This window comes from Dendrobates tinctorius, unplaced genomic scaffold (genome assembly GCF_039654945.1).
Source record: "Dendrobates tinctorius isolate UK_male_01 unplaced genomic scaffold, ASM3965494v1 ptg000007l, whole genome shotgun sequence".
NCBI lineage: Eukaryota > Metazoa > Chordata > Amphibia > Anura > Dendrobatidae > Dendrobates > Dendrobates tinctorius.
In genome coordinates this window covers 46,263,838-46,282,661 of record NW_027361675.1, presented here as the reverse complement: position 1 = coordinate 46,282,661, position 18,824 = coordinate 46,263,838, and the positions used below count along the sequence as shown (strand labels likewise).

Genomic DNA, 18,824 nt, shown 5'->3' with positions numbered 1-18,824 from the left:
TCATTCAAAGAAAAGAACACGGTCCCTACAGTCAAACATGGCGGAGGTTCCCTGATGTTTTGGGGTTGCTTTGCTGCCTCTGGCACTGGACTGCTTGACCGTGTGCATGGCATTATGAAGTCTGAAGACTACCAACAAATTTTGCAGCATAATGTAGGGCCCAGTGTGAGAAAGCTGGGTCTCCCTCAGGGGTCATGGGTCTTCCAGCAGGACAATGACCCAAAACACACTTCAAAAAGCACTAGAATATGGTTTGAGAGAAAGCACTGGAGACTTCTAAGGTGGCCAGCAATGAGTCCAGACCTGAATCCCATAGAACACCTGTGGAGAGATCTAAAAATGGCAGTTTGAAGAAGGCACCCTTCAAATATCAGGGACCTGGAGCAGTTTGCCAAAGAAGAATGGTCTAAAATTCCAGCAGAGCATTGTAAGAAACTCACTGATGGTTACCGGAAGCGGTTGGTCGCAGTTATTTTAGCTAAAGGTTGTGCAACCAAGTATTAGGCTGAGGGTGCCAATACTTTTGTCTGGCCCATTTTTGGAGTTTTGTGTGAAATGATCAATGTTTTGCTTTTTGCTTCATTTTCTTTTGTGTTTTTTCATATAAGACAAATTAAATGAAGATAATAATACCAAAGAATTTGTGTTTGCAATCATTTTCAGGAAGAAACTGAGTATTATCTGACAGAATTGCAGGGGTGTCAATACTTTTGGCCACAAATGTACATGCTGCGCTGACAGCTTCTATAGCATGTAGATATGCATGTTATAGAAGTGATCAGCCTGCACAAAATGAGTGTCCTATAGTGGGACAAAGTGTAAAACATAGAATGAAATTTAAAAAAAATTAAATAATTGTAAAAATATTTTTAAAAAAATAAATAAATCAATATTTATTCTCTCACTAAATAAATATTTGAATTAAAGACATCTAAACAATAAGGCTATGTGCCCACGGTGCGTGTTAAAACGCACACCAAAAACCGGACTCCTTCCCAGAAATCGCGCGTTTTTTTCCGTGCGATTTCACCGCGATTTTCGTGTGCGATATTCAAGCACTTTCCAAGCTATTTCAAGCATCGCTTGGAAAGTGATTGACAGGTTGGTCACACTCGTCAAACATAGTGTTTGACAAGTGTGACCAGGTTTTTACTATTGAGGCCGCCTATGCGGCATCAATAGTAAAAGATAGAATGTTAAAATGCTAAAAAAAAATTAAAAAAATCGGTGTATATTCACCTTCCGGCGTCCCGCGCTGCATTCCCGGGGCACAGCGTTCCCAGTAATGCCTTGCGAGACCTGTGATGACGTAGTGTCGCATTGCTATAGCGATCTCGCGAGACCACGTCATCACTGGACCGTGCCGCAAGGCATTACTGGGAACGCTTAGGCCGGGAATGCAGCGCGGGACGCCGGAAGGTAAATATACCCCGATTTTTTTATTTTTCATTCTTTTTTTTTTTACAGGGGTATGGTACCCAGGGCCTGGAGGACAGTCTCCTCTCCTCCACACCGTGGGTACCAACCGCACATGAGACGCTTAACTTCCCGCATGGTGGGCATAGCCACATGCGGGAAGTAAGCGATTCTCATGCATTCCTATGGGTGCGGAATCGCGGCAATTCTTTGCGATTCTGCACAAAAGAATGAACATGCTGCGATTTTTTTCCGCGATGCGATTCCGCCGCGGAAAAAAAGCGCAGCATTAGCACAGCATGGGCAGAATGCCATAGGAATGCATGGGGGGCATTCTGTACACGATTTTTAAACGTTTTCGCGCCGAAAATCGCGGCAAAAACGCTTAAAAATCGCTACGTGGGCACACAGCCTAAAAGTACACATATTTGGTATCACCACGTCCGTAACGACCCGTCCTATAAAACTGTCCCACTTGTTAACCCCTTTAGTGAACACCATAAAAAGGGAAAAAAAAACAATGCTTTATCATCATCATACCGCCGAAAAAAAGTGGAATAACACGCAATCAAAAAGACGGATATAAACAAACGTGGTACTAGCACTAAAAACGTCATCTTGTCCCGCAAAAAACAAGCCCCCATACATACAGCGTCATCAGCGAAAAAATAAAGTTATAGCTCTCAGAATAAAGCGATGCAAAAATAATTTTTTCTATAAAATAATTTTTATTCTATAAAAGCGCCAAAACATAAAAAAATGATATAAATGAGGTATCGCTGTAATTGTACTGACCTGAAGAATAAAACCGCTTTATCAATTTTACCACACGTGGAACGGTGTAATCTCCCCCCCGCCAAAAGTAATTCATGAAATGCTGGTTTTTGCACATTCTGTCACCCAAAAATTGGAATAGAAAGCGATCAAAAAATGTCATGTGCCTGAAAATTATACCAAGAAAAACGTCAGCTCGTCCCGCATAAAACAAGACCTCACATGACTCTGTGGGTCAAAATATGGAAAAATTATAGCTCTCAAAATGTGGTGAGCCAAAAACTATTTTTTTGCAATAAACGTCTTTTAGGGTGTGACAGCTGCCAAACATAAAAACCCGCTATAACTCCTCTTTCACACGTCCTGATATTTCCAGACCGGAGATGTCAGCGTCCATGTGTTGTAATACTTGCGGCACACGTGTGGCATGTGTGTGCCGCATCAGTACCACACGGACGGGCACCAGAGAAGAAGTGTTGCAGTAAGAGCTGTTCCTCGGCGCCGGGTGCTGAACATGGCTCTCATCATTCTTCCCTGCTCTGCCCGCGATCAGTAACCCCTTAACGACCGCCGATACACCTTTTAACGGCGGCAGTTAAGGGTACTTAAACCATAGTGCTTATTAACGGCGCTGAGGTTTAACCCCTTCCTTACCGATGACTGAATAGTACGTCATCGGTAAGGATCCCCTGCTTTGAGGCGGGCTCCGGCGGTGAGCCCACTTCAAAGCTGCAACATGTCAGCTGTTATGAACAGCTGACATGTGCGCGCAATGGGCGCGAGCGGAATCGCCATCCTAACTCTCCTATTAACTAGTTAAATCCCGTTGTCAAAGCTCATCGCCGACTCCCATCACGTGATCGGTGGTCGGCGACGCGTTGCCCTGACATAGAGACCTCTATGGTTGTTGCAGGCAGATCGCTTTGAGCACCGCTCATCGCACATATGTAGCAGAGCCGATCAAGTTGTGCATGCTTCAAGCCTGCTGTGGAGGCTATTGAAGCATGCCAAAACTAAAAAAAAAAAATGTTTAAAAATAAGAAAACCTAAAAGTTCAAATCACACATATACATATTAGGTATCGCCGTGTTCAGAATCGCCCCATCTATCAATTAAAAAAAAGCGTTAACCCGATCGCTAAACGGCATAGCGAGAAAAAAATTCAAAACGCCAGAATTATGTTATTTTGGTCGCGTGACATTGCATTAAAATGCAATAACGGGCGAACAAAAGAACGTATTTGCACAAATGTGGTGTCATTAAAAACATCAGCCCGGCACGCAAAAAATAAGCCCTCAAACGACTCCAGATAACGAAAAATGGAGAAGCTACGGGTCTCTGAAAATTGCACACAAATTTTTATTTATTTTTTTTTATTTTTATTTTTTTTTAGCAAACTTTGGAATTTTTTTCACCACTTAAATAAAAGAGAACATAGACATGTTTGGTGCCCGTGAACTTGTAATGACCTGGAGAATCATACTGGAAGGTTAGATTTAGCATCCAGTGAATCTAGCAAAAAAGCCACGCAAAAAACAAGTGAAGGATTACACTTTTTTTGCAATTTCACCGCACTTGGAATTTTTTTTCTCATTTTTGAGTATAAGACATGGCAAAACCAATGGTGTTGTTTAAAAGTACAACTCGTCCTGCAAAAAATAAGCCCTCACATGGCCATATTGACGTAAAAATAAAAAAGTTATGGCTCTGGAAAGAAGGGGAACGAAACGAAAAATTGAAAAACAACTCCGGGAGTAAAGGGGTTAAGGTTCCCTAGCATCGGAATTTCTCCGGTGTCTCAGTTGCCGGGGGTAGCCGAGACCCCAGAGAATATTAACGGCGACCACAAAAAAAAAGTCACATTTCCCATTTAATTTCTCTCTCCTCTCATGTGATCGCACATCACGATAGGGTCTATCACAGTGATCAAAATTAAAAAAAATACTAAATCAAACCCCCCCTTTATCACCCCCTTAGTTAGGGAGAAATATAATAAAATAAAAAATGTATTTATTTCAATTTTCCCATTAGGGTTAGAGTTGGGCTAAAGTTAGGGTTTGGGTTGGTATTAGGGATAGGGGTGTGTTTGGGTTATGGTTAGGGCTGGAATTAGGGTTATGGGTGTGTTGGAGTTAGGGTTGGAGTTAGAATTGGGAGGTTTCCACTGTATAGGTACATCAGGGGCTTTCTAAACGCGACATGACGTCCGATCTCAATTCCAGCCAATTTTGGTTTGAAAAAGTCAAACGGCGCTTCCCTTCCGAGCTCTGCTATGCGCCCAAACAGTTGTTTACCCCCACATATGGGGTATCGGCGTACTCAGGACAAATTGTACAACAACTTTTGGGGTCCAATTTCTCCTGTTACCCTTGCAAAAATAAAAAATTGGATCTGAAGTAAATTTTTAGTGAAAAAAAGTAAAATGTTCATATTTTTTTAAAAACATTCCAAAAATTCCTGTGAAGCACCTGAAGGGTTAATAAACTTCTTGATTGTGGTTTTTGAGCACCTTCAGGGGTGCAGTTTTTAGAATGGGGTCACTTTGGGGTCACTTTTGGGTATTTTCTATCATATAGACCCGACCCCTCAAGTGACTTCACGTGTGATCTTGTCCCCCCCGCAAACAAATTGTTGTGTAAAAATGAGAAATCGCTGGTCACTTTTAACCCTTATAACTTCCTATCAAAAAAAAATTTGGTTCCAAAATTGTGCTGATGTAAAGTAGACATGTGGGAAATGTTACTTAAGTATTTTGTGTGCCATATCTCTGTGATTTAAGGGCATGAAAATTCAAAGTAGGAAAATTGTGAAATTTTCGCTAAATTTCAGTGTTTTTCCACAAATAAACGAAAGTTGTAGCAAAGAAATTTTACCACTAACATGAAGTACGATATGTCACGAGAAAACAATGTCAGAATCACTGGGATTCATGGAAGCATTCCAGAGTTATTACTTCATAAAGGGACAGTGGTCAGAATTGTAAAAATTGGCCCGGTCATTAACGTGCAAACCACTCTTGGGGTAAAGGGGTTAATGCAATGTCACGGCGACCAAAAAACGTAATGTTTTAACTTTTTTTCTTGCTACACTGTTTTAGCGATCAGGTTAATCCTTTTTTCTTATTGATCGGGTGATTCTGAACACGGTGATACCAAATATGTGTATTTTGATTTTCTTTTTTCTTTTTATTTTGAATGGGGTGAAAGGAGGTGATTTGAATTGTTATAAAAAAAAATTTTTTTAAATTTGTTTTTACTTTTTGCATGCTTCAATAGTCTCCATGGGAGACTAGAAGCTGCCACAAACCGATTGACTCTGCTACATACAGGCGATGATCAGATCGCCTCTAAATAGTAGAATTACTCACTTGCTATGAGCGACGACCATCGGGTGGCGCTCACAGCAAGCTGGCAGTGACAACCATAGAGGTCTCCTGGAGACCTCTGGTTGTCATGCCAACGAACCAGTGACTCGTGATCACCTGACCTGACGGGAGTCACCGGTGGGCGGATTTCCGGCCAAATGGCGTGAAGCTTGTTAAATGCCGCTGGCAGTGTTTGTCAGCGGCATTTAACGGGTTAATAGCCGCTGGTGGATCGCGATTCCACCTGTGGCTATTCTGGGCACGTCAGCTGTTCAAAACAGCTGACATGTCCCGAGAAAAATGTGGGCTCAGTGCCGGAGCCCAAATCAAAGGGAGGGAGTCTGACGTCGGCGTACTGTTACACCTGACATCGTAAAGGGGTTAATGGGGCAGTGCTGGTTACCAATTTTTTGTTTTCAATAACAGAATCTGTGGAAAAAAAATCACAGCATGCTGTAATTTCACTCTGAAATCAGATTCCACTTGCCCATTCAAGTGTGTGGTAAACATCGGACTGCACTCAGATTACATCTGAGTGCAGTCTGATTTCCACAGATTCACACAAAGCAGAAGATGGATAAATTTTGTTCTTCATCTTCTCCACACAGTGGGCTATGGTTTTCTCATCCAAGAGAATCAGATCACACTTTTCTTGACACTCCGATCAGAGTTTGCTTAGAGTGTCATTAGCATAATCAATCTGATGATTCTCTTGGATGAGAAAATCTACATGTGACCGTGGCTTTAAAAGGGGTCTGTCCGCACAAAACAAGCAGGTGGGAAGGTGCACTTAAATGTTTGGCCACGCCAAGGGTGCACCAATTGCCTGTATTTGGTTTGAACAGTCACTCTGTTCTGACACAGTCCCTTTAATCCTTTCCCAACATAAGACGTACAGTCATATGTCCGGTCTCGGACCTTAATGCAGTTTCGCAAATGGAACCCCCATCTCTAAAGACAGATGATAACTTAATTATTCAGCCACCATCTGGTTTCAATAGTCACAGGTAGAGAGGAGCTCCGCCTGCGGCTTTTTACTTGTTAAATGCCGCTGTCAATCTTAATGAAAAAAACATAAAATACAAGTTCAAATCATCCCCTTTTGCCACATTAAGAATAAATGTTTTCAGCCGCTGAAACACGGGAATAAAATGCAATAAGAAGCAATCAAAGCATCGTATCTACCCCAAAATGGTATTCATAAAAACGTCAGCTCAGGGCACAGAAAATAAGCTCTCAAGCAGCCCCATATCCCGAGAATTGAAATGGTACAGGTCTTGGAAAATGGGGATGGAAGCAAAGAAATTTTTTTATTTTATTTTTTTTTTACAGATTTCTCCCCAAAATTTTAAAACTATGCATGTTTGGTATTTGTGTAAATGTGCTGACCTAGAGGATCATATTGCCAGGTCAGTTTTGCCATGTAGTGAACATCGTCAACAAACCCCCAAAAAACAACTGTGTAATTGCACTTTTTTTGCAATTTCAATGCACTTGGAATTTTTTTCCTGCTTTCCAGTGCATCACATGATAAAAATTAATAGTGTCATTCAGAAGTACAACTCATTCCGCAAAAGAAACAAGCCTTCATATAGCTATGTGGATGGAAAACTAAGTTATGGCTCATGGAAGAAGTGGAGTAAAAAACTGAAATTGGCTGCAGCGTGAAGGGGCTAGAGCAGTGGTCTCCAACTTTTCTGACCTTAAGAGCCACATTCAGCTGAATCACTAGCCACATCCAGCTCCCACACCTCTCTCAGTAGGGGTAACCAAAGCCTCTATTACTGGTTTAATGATGACCAAAGCTTTTCTACAGAATACCAAGAGCTAGGGGTTCCCACAATATCCCAATTCAGTAGTCTCCCATAAAGCACTCCCAACACATCACATCCAGCTTCAAGCACATCCTCTGACAGGTAATATCATCCTGTCTCCAGCTTACAATGCTTAAATCAGCTCTAAACCCCTAAGACCAGTATATGTGCACCCAGATCTGTTCTCCTTCGCAGGCTACTCACAAAATTCGTTAATTTGCATGTTACTGACCAGGCCAATTTTTACAATTCTGACCACTGTCCCTTTATGAGGTAATAACTCTAGAACGTTTCAACGGAGACTGTTTGTTTTTTCATGACATATTGTACTTCATGATAGTGGTAACAATTTTTATAATGACTTGTGTTTATGAAAAAAACGGACTTTTGGCGAAAATGTTGAAAATTTTGCAATTTTACAACTTTGAATTATTACGCCCTTAAATCGGAGAGATACATCAAAGAAAATACTTAATAAGTAACATTTCCCACATGTTTACTTTACATCAGCACAATTTTGGAACCAAAATTTTTTTTTGTTAGGAAGTTATAAGGGTTTAAAATTAAACAGTGATTTCTCATTTTTACAATACTCATTTTTATTTATTTTTTTCTAGGGACCACACTTGAAGTCACTTTGAGGGGTGTATATAATAAAAGATACCCAAAAGTGTCACCATTCTAAAAACTGCACCCCTCAAGGTACTCAAAACCACATTCAAGAAGTTTATTAACCCTTCAGGTGCTTCACAGGAATTTTTGGAATGTGAAAAAAAAAAAGAATGCTTAATTTTTTTTTTTTTCACTAAACAGGAACAGGAAAAAATGGACCACAAAACTTGTTGTGTAAATTCTCTTGAGTAAGCAGATACCCCATATGAGGGAGAAAACCACTGTTTGGGCGCACGGCAGAGCTCAGAAGGGAAGGAGCATCCATTTGACTTTTTGAATGCAAAATTTCCTGGAACAATTGGCGGAAGCCATGTCACATTTGGAGAGCCTCTTATGTACCTAAACAGTGAAAATACCCCACAAGTGACACCATTTTGGAAACTAGACCGCTCAGGGAACTGAGCTAGATGTGTGGTGAGCACATTGAACTCTCAAGGGCTTCACAGCAGTTTATAACGTTGAGCAGTAGAAATAAAAAAAAAAAAAATTCCCAACAAATATGTTTTTAGCACAAAATATTGCATCTTCTGAAGAGTAAAAGGAGCAATTGCACCATACAATTTGTTGTGAATTTCTACTGAGTATGCCGATACCCCATATGTGGGGGAATACTACTTTTGAGGCACAGTGCAAAGCTCAGAAGCGAAGAGGCGACATATTGGAGTTCAGATTTTGCTGGAGTGGTTTGAGGGTGCCATGTCACATTTGCAGAGCCCCTGAGGTGCCAGAACAACAGAAACCCCCTATATGTGAACTCGCTTTACAAACTACACACCCCAATGAATTCATCTAGGGGAGCAGTGATCATATTGACACCCCATGTGCCGCGCAGAGTTTTATACCACTAAGTGGTGAAGAAAGAATAATTATTTTTTCTACCACTAAAATGTTTTAGCCCCAAGTTTTTATTTTTTCTAAGGGCTAATAGGAATTTTTTTTTTTTTTTTTTTTACAACAAACGGAGTTCCATTTTTTCCTGAGTGTGTCAATACCCTACATGTAATCGGGAAATATTTTTCAAGCACAGTGCAAAGCTCAGAAGGCAAGGAGCACCAGATTTTACTGTTATGGTTTGCAGGTGCCATGACCCACTGCGAGAGCCCATGAGGTGCCAGAACAGCAGAACCCCCCCCCCGTAAGTGACCTCATTTTACAAACTACACCTCCCAATGAATTAATCTTGGGGTGTAGTGATCATATTGACAACATGGGTTTGTCACATAATTTTATACCATTGGGCAGTGAAGACAAAATAACTACATTTTTACCACCAAAATTTTGTTTTGGCCCCAGATTTTACATTTCCACGCAATAAGTGGGTAAAAATTGCACCAAAATTTGTCCCAAAATTACTACTGAATGTGGAAATGCCCCATATGTGGCTGTACAGTACTACTTAGCCATACGGAGAGACGCGTGAGTAACAGCGTGATTTGCCTCCTGGATTTCAGATTTTCCTAGGAGAGTCCCTAATTGCTAGAAGAGCAGAATCTCCTCTCAAGTGACCCCATTTTGGAAACTATACCCCTTGGGGAATTTATCTACAGGTGTAGTGATGATTTTGACTCCATGGGTATCTTCTAGAATCAAGCAGCAATGACTGTTGCCAAGTGAAAATTGCAAACTGCCGTTATACTGACCAGTACGCTGTAGTGACCAGTACGTTGCAGTCACCAGTACGTTATATCCACCCCGTGCTTCTGGAGACATGCACCCGTAGGTTAGGCGGGCTCTCATCGCTTCAGAAATGCCAAAAGTGGATGCAATAGGTGGTTAAGGTACACTGTGGGGCTCAGAAGGGAGGGGGCATTTGGATTTAGGAGCACAGAATTTGCTGAATTTCTGTTGGCGGGTGAGGAGCCATTTTGCTTTTCCAGAGCCTTTGTGCTACCACTAACGTGGAAGCCTCCTATATTCCCGTTAACAGATGAAAGACCTAAGGGGACTTGCTTTTTTGTGGATTGAATTGAAGCTTTTATTGGGAACCTTTCACATAATGTTTGGGATTACATTTATCCGGCGCTCTACGCTGAGCACTTACTTTGGGGTTTCCATCTAAATCTCCGAGTGACGTGATTCAGATGAAACCCCCAAGGGAGCCGTTCACTATAATGAGGCAGCAGAGTTACTCTGGACTCTATCTGGCCTCTGTTTATCTGTGTCCTTGTTTTCAGAAGTGCACAAAACTGACCGACAGCACTTTTATGCAGTCCTGAAAAGATGGACAACGCTGGAACACAGGTCAGACAGCGTCCACAGTGCCTCCATCCATTATAGGGAATCTTTTGCCGGGGGTTCCATCTGATTCATATATTTCAGAGATTTAGATGGAAACCCCGATGCAAGCGCTCGCAGGATAAATGTGCGCCGAGCCTTACTTTACACCGTTCCTCGTGCGGTGTAAGTGATTAGTTGACTTTATTCTTTGGGTCGGTGCGATTACAGCGATACCAGATTTATATCAGGTTTTTATGTTTGTCAGTTGTCACACACTAAGATGCTTTTTATTACAAAAAAGTTTTTGCATCACCACATTTTGAGATCTATAATTTTTCCATGTTTTGGCCAACAGAGTAATGTGAAGGGTTGTTTATTGCGGGACGAGTTGACTTTTTTATTGGTACCATTTTCGGGCACTTGACATTTTTTTTATCGCTTTCTTTTCCGATTTTTGGGAGGCAGAATGTCAAAGGGAAAGAGGCATCGCTTTACTCTGAGAACTAAACTTTTTTATTTTTCCGCTGATGGCGCTGTATGGCAGCTCGTTTTTTGCAGGACAAGATGACGTTTTCAGCGGTACCATGATTATTTATATCCGTTTTTTTTATCGCGCGTTATTCCACTTTTTTGTTTGGCGGTATGATGATAAAGCACTGTTTGCCTTGTTCTTTATTTTTTTATGGTGTTCACTAAAGGGGTTAACTAGTGGGACAGTTTTGGAGGTCGGGTTGTTGTGGATGCGGCGATACCAAATGTGTATTTTTATTGTTTATATATAATTTTTTAATTCAAATATTTATTTAGAGATACAATATCTTGATTTTTTATTATTGATTTTTCTAAAATATTTTTACAATTATTTAATTTTTTTTCCTTTGTCCCACTATCGGACAATCATTTTTTGCAGGCTGATCTCTTCTACATACAGCAGGGTAATGCAGCAGCACTCCCATTCTGTAGAAACGGTCAGCTTTGCACTGACAGACAAACTGGCTAATCATGCAATGGGCATGATCAGCAAGTTTTCTAGGTCTGGTGACCCGGATGTCGTCATGACGACATCAGGTCACCATGGCAACGATCGGGACCCCGCATCATCCAAAGAATTCCGGACTGCTGCAATCTCCTTCGATAGCAGCATTTCGGGGGTTAAAGTACTGGGAGCGGTCTGGGACTGCTCCTGGTACTTAGTGCCGGGTGTCAGCTATCAGAATCAGTTGACACCCGGCGGCGATTGCCTGCATACCCCCCGTGTGCAAAGGGCGATCGCACAGACGTAATAATCCGTTCCTGGTCAAATAGGCACAGGGCACAAGGATGATTACGTCTGATGTCAGAAAGGGGTTAAAGATGATGGCCTATCATTAGAATAGGTTATTAATATAACATGGGTGGTAAACTGACTCTTGGCAACCCTTCCGATTAACTGTGGGAGTGGGCCGCAGCACTTGGGTTAGCCAGGTTGTCAGATATGGGCATGACAGTGAATGTGCAGTAGGTTGTCAGCTTAGGGCCCTCTCTCCTAATGTGTCTACATTCTTACCTTGTATTGAATTTATTGTCTGTATATGTCACGCTTAATTGTAAAGTGCTGTGCAATATGTTGCCACTATATAAAATAATTATTTAGAATGTGCACTAACTTTTATTTGCTGTTATTTCTAGGTGCAGCCAGGACCACTTCCTTGTCCTACTTTTTATCCTGAAAAACAGGAAATTATTCTGCCAGCTGATGGATTATGGGTCTTAAGATTCCCTTATTCATATGTGACAGAGCGAGGACCTTGTTACCCTCCAAAAGAAAATCAACAACTGATCAGCTACAAAGTGATGAGAGGGCTGTTAAAGACGGTCACGCTATAGTGCAAAGATTCCTTACATGTTATCAGTTACCCATGTTGAATTATGTTTTTGGGATATGACACAAGTGATTTTGTAACTGCAAAAATCAATAATTTTGTCTTATTTCTAATCTAAATCTCACGGCATAAAAGGAGAAAGTGTTTCACTTCACTTTGTGAATTGTCTGGGCATATTTAATTTTTGCCATTTCCCAGTATGTATATACAGTATGTATAGTTACATAATTTAACAGACTAAAACAGAAATTAGTGTCTCTTAGCACAATAATTGTGATGATGAGTGCTAGTAGTGTATGTGATCTGCTGACACAACTTTCTTTAATTGAACCAAATAATTGCCTATAACTAAGGTTCCTATAACCTTAAAATTAAAATTTCACAGGGTTGTCCAAAACTTAGTCACCATTTTAATGCTTGCTATTATTGTACACACCTTGAAGTCTAACTTACCCAAAAATCCCATTTCTGTCAGTAATACAACCATGTAATGTGTTCTGTGTCCTCTTTTATTTATTTTTTCTCTACAAAGATTACTGCTTTCTTGTGAGCAGTATATAAAGCGTGCTAATCATGATGCATACACATAGCATAATGTGTATATGTAATAAATATACAAATAATTGTGACTTTACATTGAGATTTACTTTGGTAACATGTAAATGTTCTTTTTTTACCTGTAACAGTGTCATTGATCATGCCATCTTCTTTTCCACAGCACTTACGTTTATCATGAACTGTGCTATATTCTCTGTAATTGCTGAAGTAATTCTGTCATTGGACTTGAAGTATATAAATGCAATGTAAAATTAATCAATTCATAGTAAACTTTTCTATTTAACCACTTTCTGACATCTGACGTACTATCCCGTCCAGGTGACCCGGGCCCGTATGCCCATGGATGGGATAGTACATCATAGTGATCAGCTGCAGACTGCTCCCGGCACTTACTTTAACTCCTGGCACACTGCAATCAAACATCGCAGTGTACCGGGAGCATAGGGAAGAATCACGCAGGGAAAGGGGCTCCCTGCGTGCTTCCCTGAGCCCTTCGGAACAACGCGATGTGCTCGTGTTCCGAGGGCCTCCTTCCTGCAGGCCTCCGGTTCCAAGATGGCCGCGGGGGCCTTCTGGGTCCTGCAGGGAGGCGGCTTTCTCAATGCCTGCTGAGAGCAGGCGCTGGGAAAGCCGCCTGCACTGCCTGTCAGATCGCTGATCTGACACAGTGCCGTACAAAGTGTCAGATCAGCGATCTGACACAATATAGTAATGTGTCCCTCCCCCCCACCTCAGGACAAAATAGTTAAAAAAAGAGTTAAGAAATTTTTAAAATTCCTAAGTGAATAAAAAAAATTCCCTAATAAATTATTTTTTTTTGTAAATAAAAAAAAAAAAACAGTAAAAGTATACATATTTAGTATTGCCGCGTCCGTAATGACCTGCCCTATAAAACTCTCCCACTAATTGGCCCCTTTAGTAAACCCCTTAAAAAAAGGCAAAAAACAATGCTTTATCGTCATACCGCTGATCAAAACTTGCAATAACACCAAAAAGACTAATATAAATAAAAATGGTACCGCTGAAAACGTAATAAAAATGGTACCACTGAAAACGTCGTGTCCCGCAAAAAACGAGCCGCCATACGTCATCAGCAAAAAAATAAGTTGCAGAATAAAGCGATGCAAAAATTTTTTATTGTATAAAAGCGCCAAAACACAAAAAATGATATAAATGAGGTATCACTGTAATCATACTGATCCGAAGAATAAAACCGGTTTATCAGTTTTACCACACGCGGAACGGTGTAAACGCCCCTCCCCCAAAGAAATTTTTGAAATGCTGGTTTTTCTTCATTCTGCGTCCCAAAAATCGGAATAAAAAGCGATCAAAAAAGTCAAGTGCCCAAAAATGGTACCAATAAAAACGTCAACTCGTCCCGCAAAAAATAAGACCTCACATGACTCTATGGGTCAAAATATGGAAAAATTATAGTTCTTAAAATGTGGTGATGCAAAAACTTTTTTGCAATGCAAAGCATCTTTTACATATGACAGCTGCCAAACATAACCCACTATAAATAGTAAATCAAACCCCCCTTTATCACCCCCTTAGTTAGGGAAAAATAATGAAATTTAAAAAAAAGTATTTATTTCCATTTTCCTGCTAGGGTTAGGGTTGAGATTAGGGTTAGGGGTGTGTTTGGGTTAGGGTTGGAGTTAGAATTTTGGGGTTTCCTCTGTTTAGGCACATCAGGGACCCTCCAAACGCGGCATGGCGTCTGATCTCAATTCCAGCTAATTCTGCCATGCACCCAAACAGTGGTTTACCCCCACATATGGGGTATCGGCGTACTCGGGACAAATTGCACAACAACTTTTGGGGTCCAATTTCTCCTGTTACCCTTGGGAAAATAAAAAAATTGGGGGCAAAAATATCATTTTTGTGGAAAAAAGATTTTTATTTTTATGGCTCTACGCTATAAACTTTTGTGAAGCACTTGGGGGTTCAAAGTGCTCACCACACATCTAGATAAGTTCCTTGGGGGAAAACAAAAAAACAAATATCCTAAAATAAAAAATAAATTGCAAAAATTGCATGAAGGTAGTAATAATAAGGGTATTTAGTAAACATAATTTTGATCAAAAGAATGTACACGCCATCCTGCCACGTCAAGGCAACCCTTGTGAGACAGTCCTAACTCTTGTATTTAAAACCTTTCCACTTGTCAAGTGACATAAATGTGAACAGGGACTGTACCACCAGTAAAAGCATAGGCCGGACAGGATGGATTTCCCAACTCAGAAACAGGGCAGTCACACCCTTATATGCAGAGAATGCACATTGAACTAAATGAGAAACTAGGTCTGAGCTGGAAAAGTAAATTAATGTGTATGCAAATTGTAAATGCATATAAACACATGACCTTTACACAGCGAAAAACAAAAAACAAATATCCTAAAATAAAGTAAAAAATTGCATGAAGGTAGTAATAATGGTATTTACTAAACATAATTTTGATCAAAAGAATGTACAAGCCTTCTCGCCACATCAAGGCAACCCTTGTGGGACAGTCCTAACTCTTGTATTCAAAACCTTTCCACTGTTTGTTAGGGAATTCCCACATGTATTCAGCCTGTCTACAAGTCGCAAATCATGCAGCTGAGACGAGGAACACTAAATCTCCGAGCACGCCAAAATACTCTGAGATCACCCGAGCAACGATGCTACTCGCCCATCACTACTCACCACACATCTAGATAAGTTCCTTGGGGGGGGTCTAGTTTCCAAAATGGTGTCATTTGTGGGGTTTTCCACTGTTTAGGCACATTGGGGCTTTCCAAATGCGATATCGCGTCAAGCCGGTTCTGCGTTGAAAAAGTCAAACTGGGCTCATTCCCTTCCGAGCTCTACCATGCGCCCAAACAGTGGTTTACCCCCCACATATGGGGTATCAGCGTACTCGGGACAAATTGCACAATAACTTTTGGGGTCCTGTTTCCCTTGGGAAAATAAAAATTGGGGATGAAAAGATCATTTTTGTGGAAAAAATGATTTTTTTAATTGTACGTGTCACGATAATCTTGAATGAGTTCCATTCCTTACACCTTTTCTAGAACTTTTAACTACACAGAGGCAAGCGACCCCCCCCCCCCCCCTCCTTCCCAGCCTGCAAGTTTCTTTCACTCACTCCTTCCTCTCGCCCCCACCTCAGGAATGTCATTGTCTTCAGACTCCCATAGCATATAATGGGAATTTATTCATTCGGACGTAATGCAATGTGAGATTGTGATAGAAAAATAAAAACTACATATCTGGGACGTGCGTCAACTAAGCGTCCTAGCTCATGTTTTTCCCGGTTCCAGCGCTAACAGAACCAGAGAAATAGATTTATCCTGAACCGAGGGGAACCGACAGCCCGTGTTTGGAGTCATTACAAAGCTAATTTCAATATAAGATGACTGATAGGTCTGCTGTTAATTTGCTAGGTTCTCAAGCCCAGATATATAGCCGAGAAGGTTTCAGAACCAGAATTGCAACTTAGAGACAAGGGGAGGACTGTTATGATGAGTCACCGAAGGAGGAAAAAACAAAATACTAGCCAAGTCCAGAAAAAACAGAGAGGTTGGCAGCTATCGGATTGCAGACCCCTGAACCTATCCACAACAACTAGCAGTAGCCGTGGGGGGTTCCTACGGTGCCCTAGACCCCTCGATCACAGCCGGAGAACTACATAGCCTAAAGACAGAAAGGGGAAAACTAAACTGCCCCAGAGCAGACCCCAAAGCAATAGGCAGCCCCCAACATATGATGGTGAAGCAAGATGAAAACACTAACAGAAAGAAAGATAGGTTGAGCAAATGATGGGGCCCAAGCTAACTAAGTAGGACAGGATAGAAAAGCCGCTGTCTGCCATCCGCAAAAACCCTATCCAAAATGTGCCAACCAACTGATAGGAAAAACAGGCCCTGAAGTCGCTAGGCTTCAAAAGACTATATCAGCACTCAGGTATATTCTGAAGACAGAGCAAATATCAACAGATCAGAGACAAAAATGGAATTCAGCTCACCCCCGGCCAGGGATGGCAGAACTCCCAAAAAACCAGGCAAAACAAAAGCAAAACTGAAGTGTACAAAGCAGAGCAGAAAAACTTAGCTTTGAGACGCAGGAATCAGACTGGTCTCCAAGAATCCAGCAGGATCACCAGCAAGGCAGAAGGGCGTCGGCTGTCTTATATCCAGTCCTCAATTCCAGCCACCCAGTCATCATCTAGCTGCCCAGGTGTTTGGTAATCAGCCTCCCTACCTTCCTTCACCAGAGGAGGGAGTTCATCAGACCTCAACAGTGAAGGGAAAAATTAACTCACGACAGAGGACCCTGGTAACTCAGCCCCTTTACGATGTCATGACCCAGAACTATAGAGTACACCCACTAAGTCGGGTGGTCAGTCTGCAGAGGGAACCTGAGATACACAGCCACACTGTCATGCATGGCGATGTGTGGCCCAATCCCTTCCCCCAGCCTGATTCACCAGAATGATCTAAGTACCATGTGAGTGTTTTCTTCTTTAACCCTGTTTTATTTTTAATTGCTTGTACATATTTTAATTGTCTCAGATTGTTACATCTTTTTTATGCCTTGTAAACACTGCCTACCTTTTGGAGTAAAACATATAAAATTACTAGCTTTTTCTCTATGCTCTAAGAACGAATATACACGTGCCTGAAGTAAATACGCTACTAACTCGGGTTTGCTACAGACCCTCTTAATTAAATTATTGATTTAGAGAATTGTTAGCTGGTGGCAGTGAAGTGTGGTCCCTGTTGGGTGGGTGAAGCTGGCAGAGACAGAAGGGGTTTTATGAGCTTTTATGTGGCTGCGGCAAGAGCATTTATAATTCCCTCGCTGCAGCTCGCCTAACAGCCAGTCCACAGTGAACGGCCTGTCTGGCGACCAATTATCCCAGGTGTAGTTCCCTGACGGACCTGAGGGTAAGGGGGGAGCCGGAGAGCTGCGAGTTCCAAAGTGGAACCAGAAAGTGGGATATACATAAATCCCTGCAGTTCGTGGTATATTGTAGCAGCAGTGGGATAATTCAAATAAGCCCCTGCAGTAAATTGATAGGTCAAGACTAGCTTGCTGTTTTTTCATTACATTGTTGGCAGTGGTGTGATAGCTAAGATAAGCCCCCTGTGATAGCCGGTGCCGGCCAAAAGGGTCAATACCCCCGGTCCGTGACAGTACGACTACGTTATAAACTTCTGTGAAGCCCTTGGGGGTTCAAAGTTCTCACGACACATCTAGATAAATTCCTTGGGTGGTATAGTTTCCAAAATGGGGTCACTTTGGGGGGCTTTCCACTGTTTAGGCACATCAGGGGCTCTCCAAACGTGACATGGTGTCTGATCTCAATTCCAGCCAATTTTGCGTTGAAAAAGTCAAACGGCGCTCCTTCCCTTTTGTGCTCTGCCATGCGCCGAAACAGTGGTTTCCCCCCACATATCAGGAATCAGCGTACTCATGGCAAATTGCACAATAACATTTGCAGTCCAATTTCTCCTGTTACCCTTGGTTTGTGAAAAAAAGTTAAATGTTCATTTTTTTATGCAAATTGCTTCTTCAGAGAAAGAGGACATGAACGCTATAGCGCCACCTGTTGGTAGTAGCGATCCTACAAGTCACAATCAACCCTTTAACGAGTCTTGTAATATGCCTTAGGATAAAAATCAAATCAGAATCTCAATTTGCAGACAGTGTTTCGAGCTATTGGCTCTCGTCAGTGCAAAGTATGAGAACTGATTTGGCTAGATGAGAGGCTCTGGACTGAGGTCTAAGGGGTAACGTTTCTCCTTGTTGAGAGTGACATACCAGCTCTGGCTTGTCAAGGTAAGAATCTTATTTGCTGTGCAATGCTCATCTGGGAAAATAATATGCAAATTGCCTCTTCAGAGAAAGAGGACTTGAACTCTCTAGCGCCACCTGTTGGTACTAGCGATCCTACAAGTCACAATCAACCCTTTAACGAGTCTTGTAATATGCCTTAGGATAAAAGCCAAATCAGAATCTCAATTTGCAGACACGGTGTTTCGAGCTATTGGCTCTCGTCAGTGCAAAGTATGAGAACTGATTTGGCTAGGTGAGAGGCTCTGGACTGAGGTCTAAGGGGTAAGGTTTTAAACATTCAAAAAATTCCTGTGAAGCACCTGA

General features: G+C 41.5%; 1 protein-coding gene across 1 annotated transcript in view; it reads left to right on the top strand.

Moving 5' to 3' along the window:
- SMG8 (SMG8 nonsense mediated mRNA decay factor) overlaps positions 1-14,120 on the top strand; it is a 30,875-nt gene extending 16,755 nt beyond the window's left edge. The window contains exon 4 of the mRNA XM_073574267.1: positions 11,926-14,120. Coding sequence (XP_073430368.1) covers positions 11,926-12,123 — 198 coding nt within the window. The 3' untranslated portion in view covers positions 12,124-14,120. The remainder of the gene's footprint in view (positions 1-11,925) is intronic.
- The last annotated feature ends 4,704 nt before the right edge of the window (positions 14,121-18,824 follow it).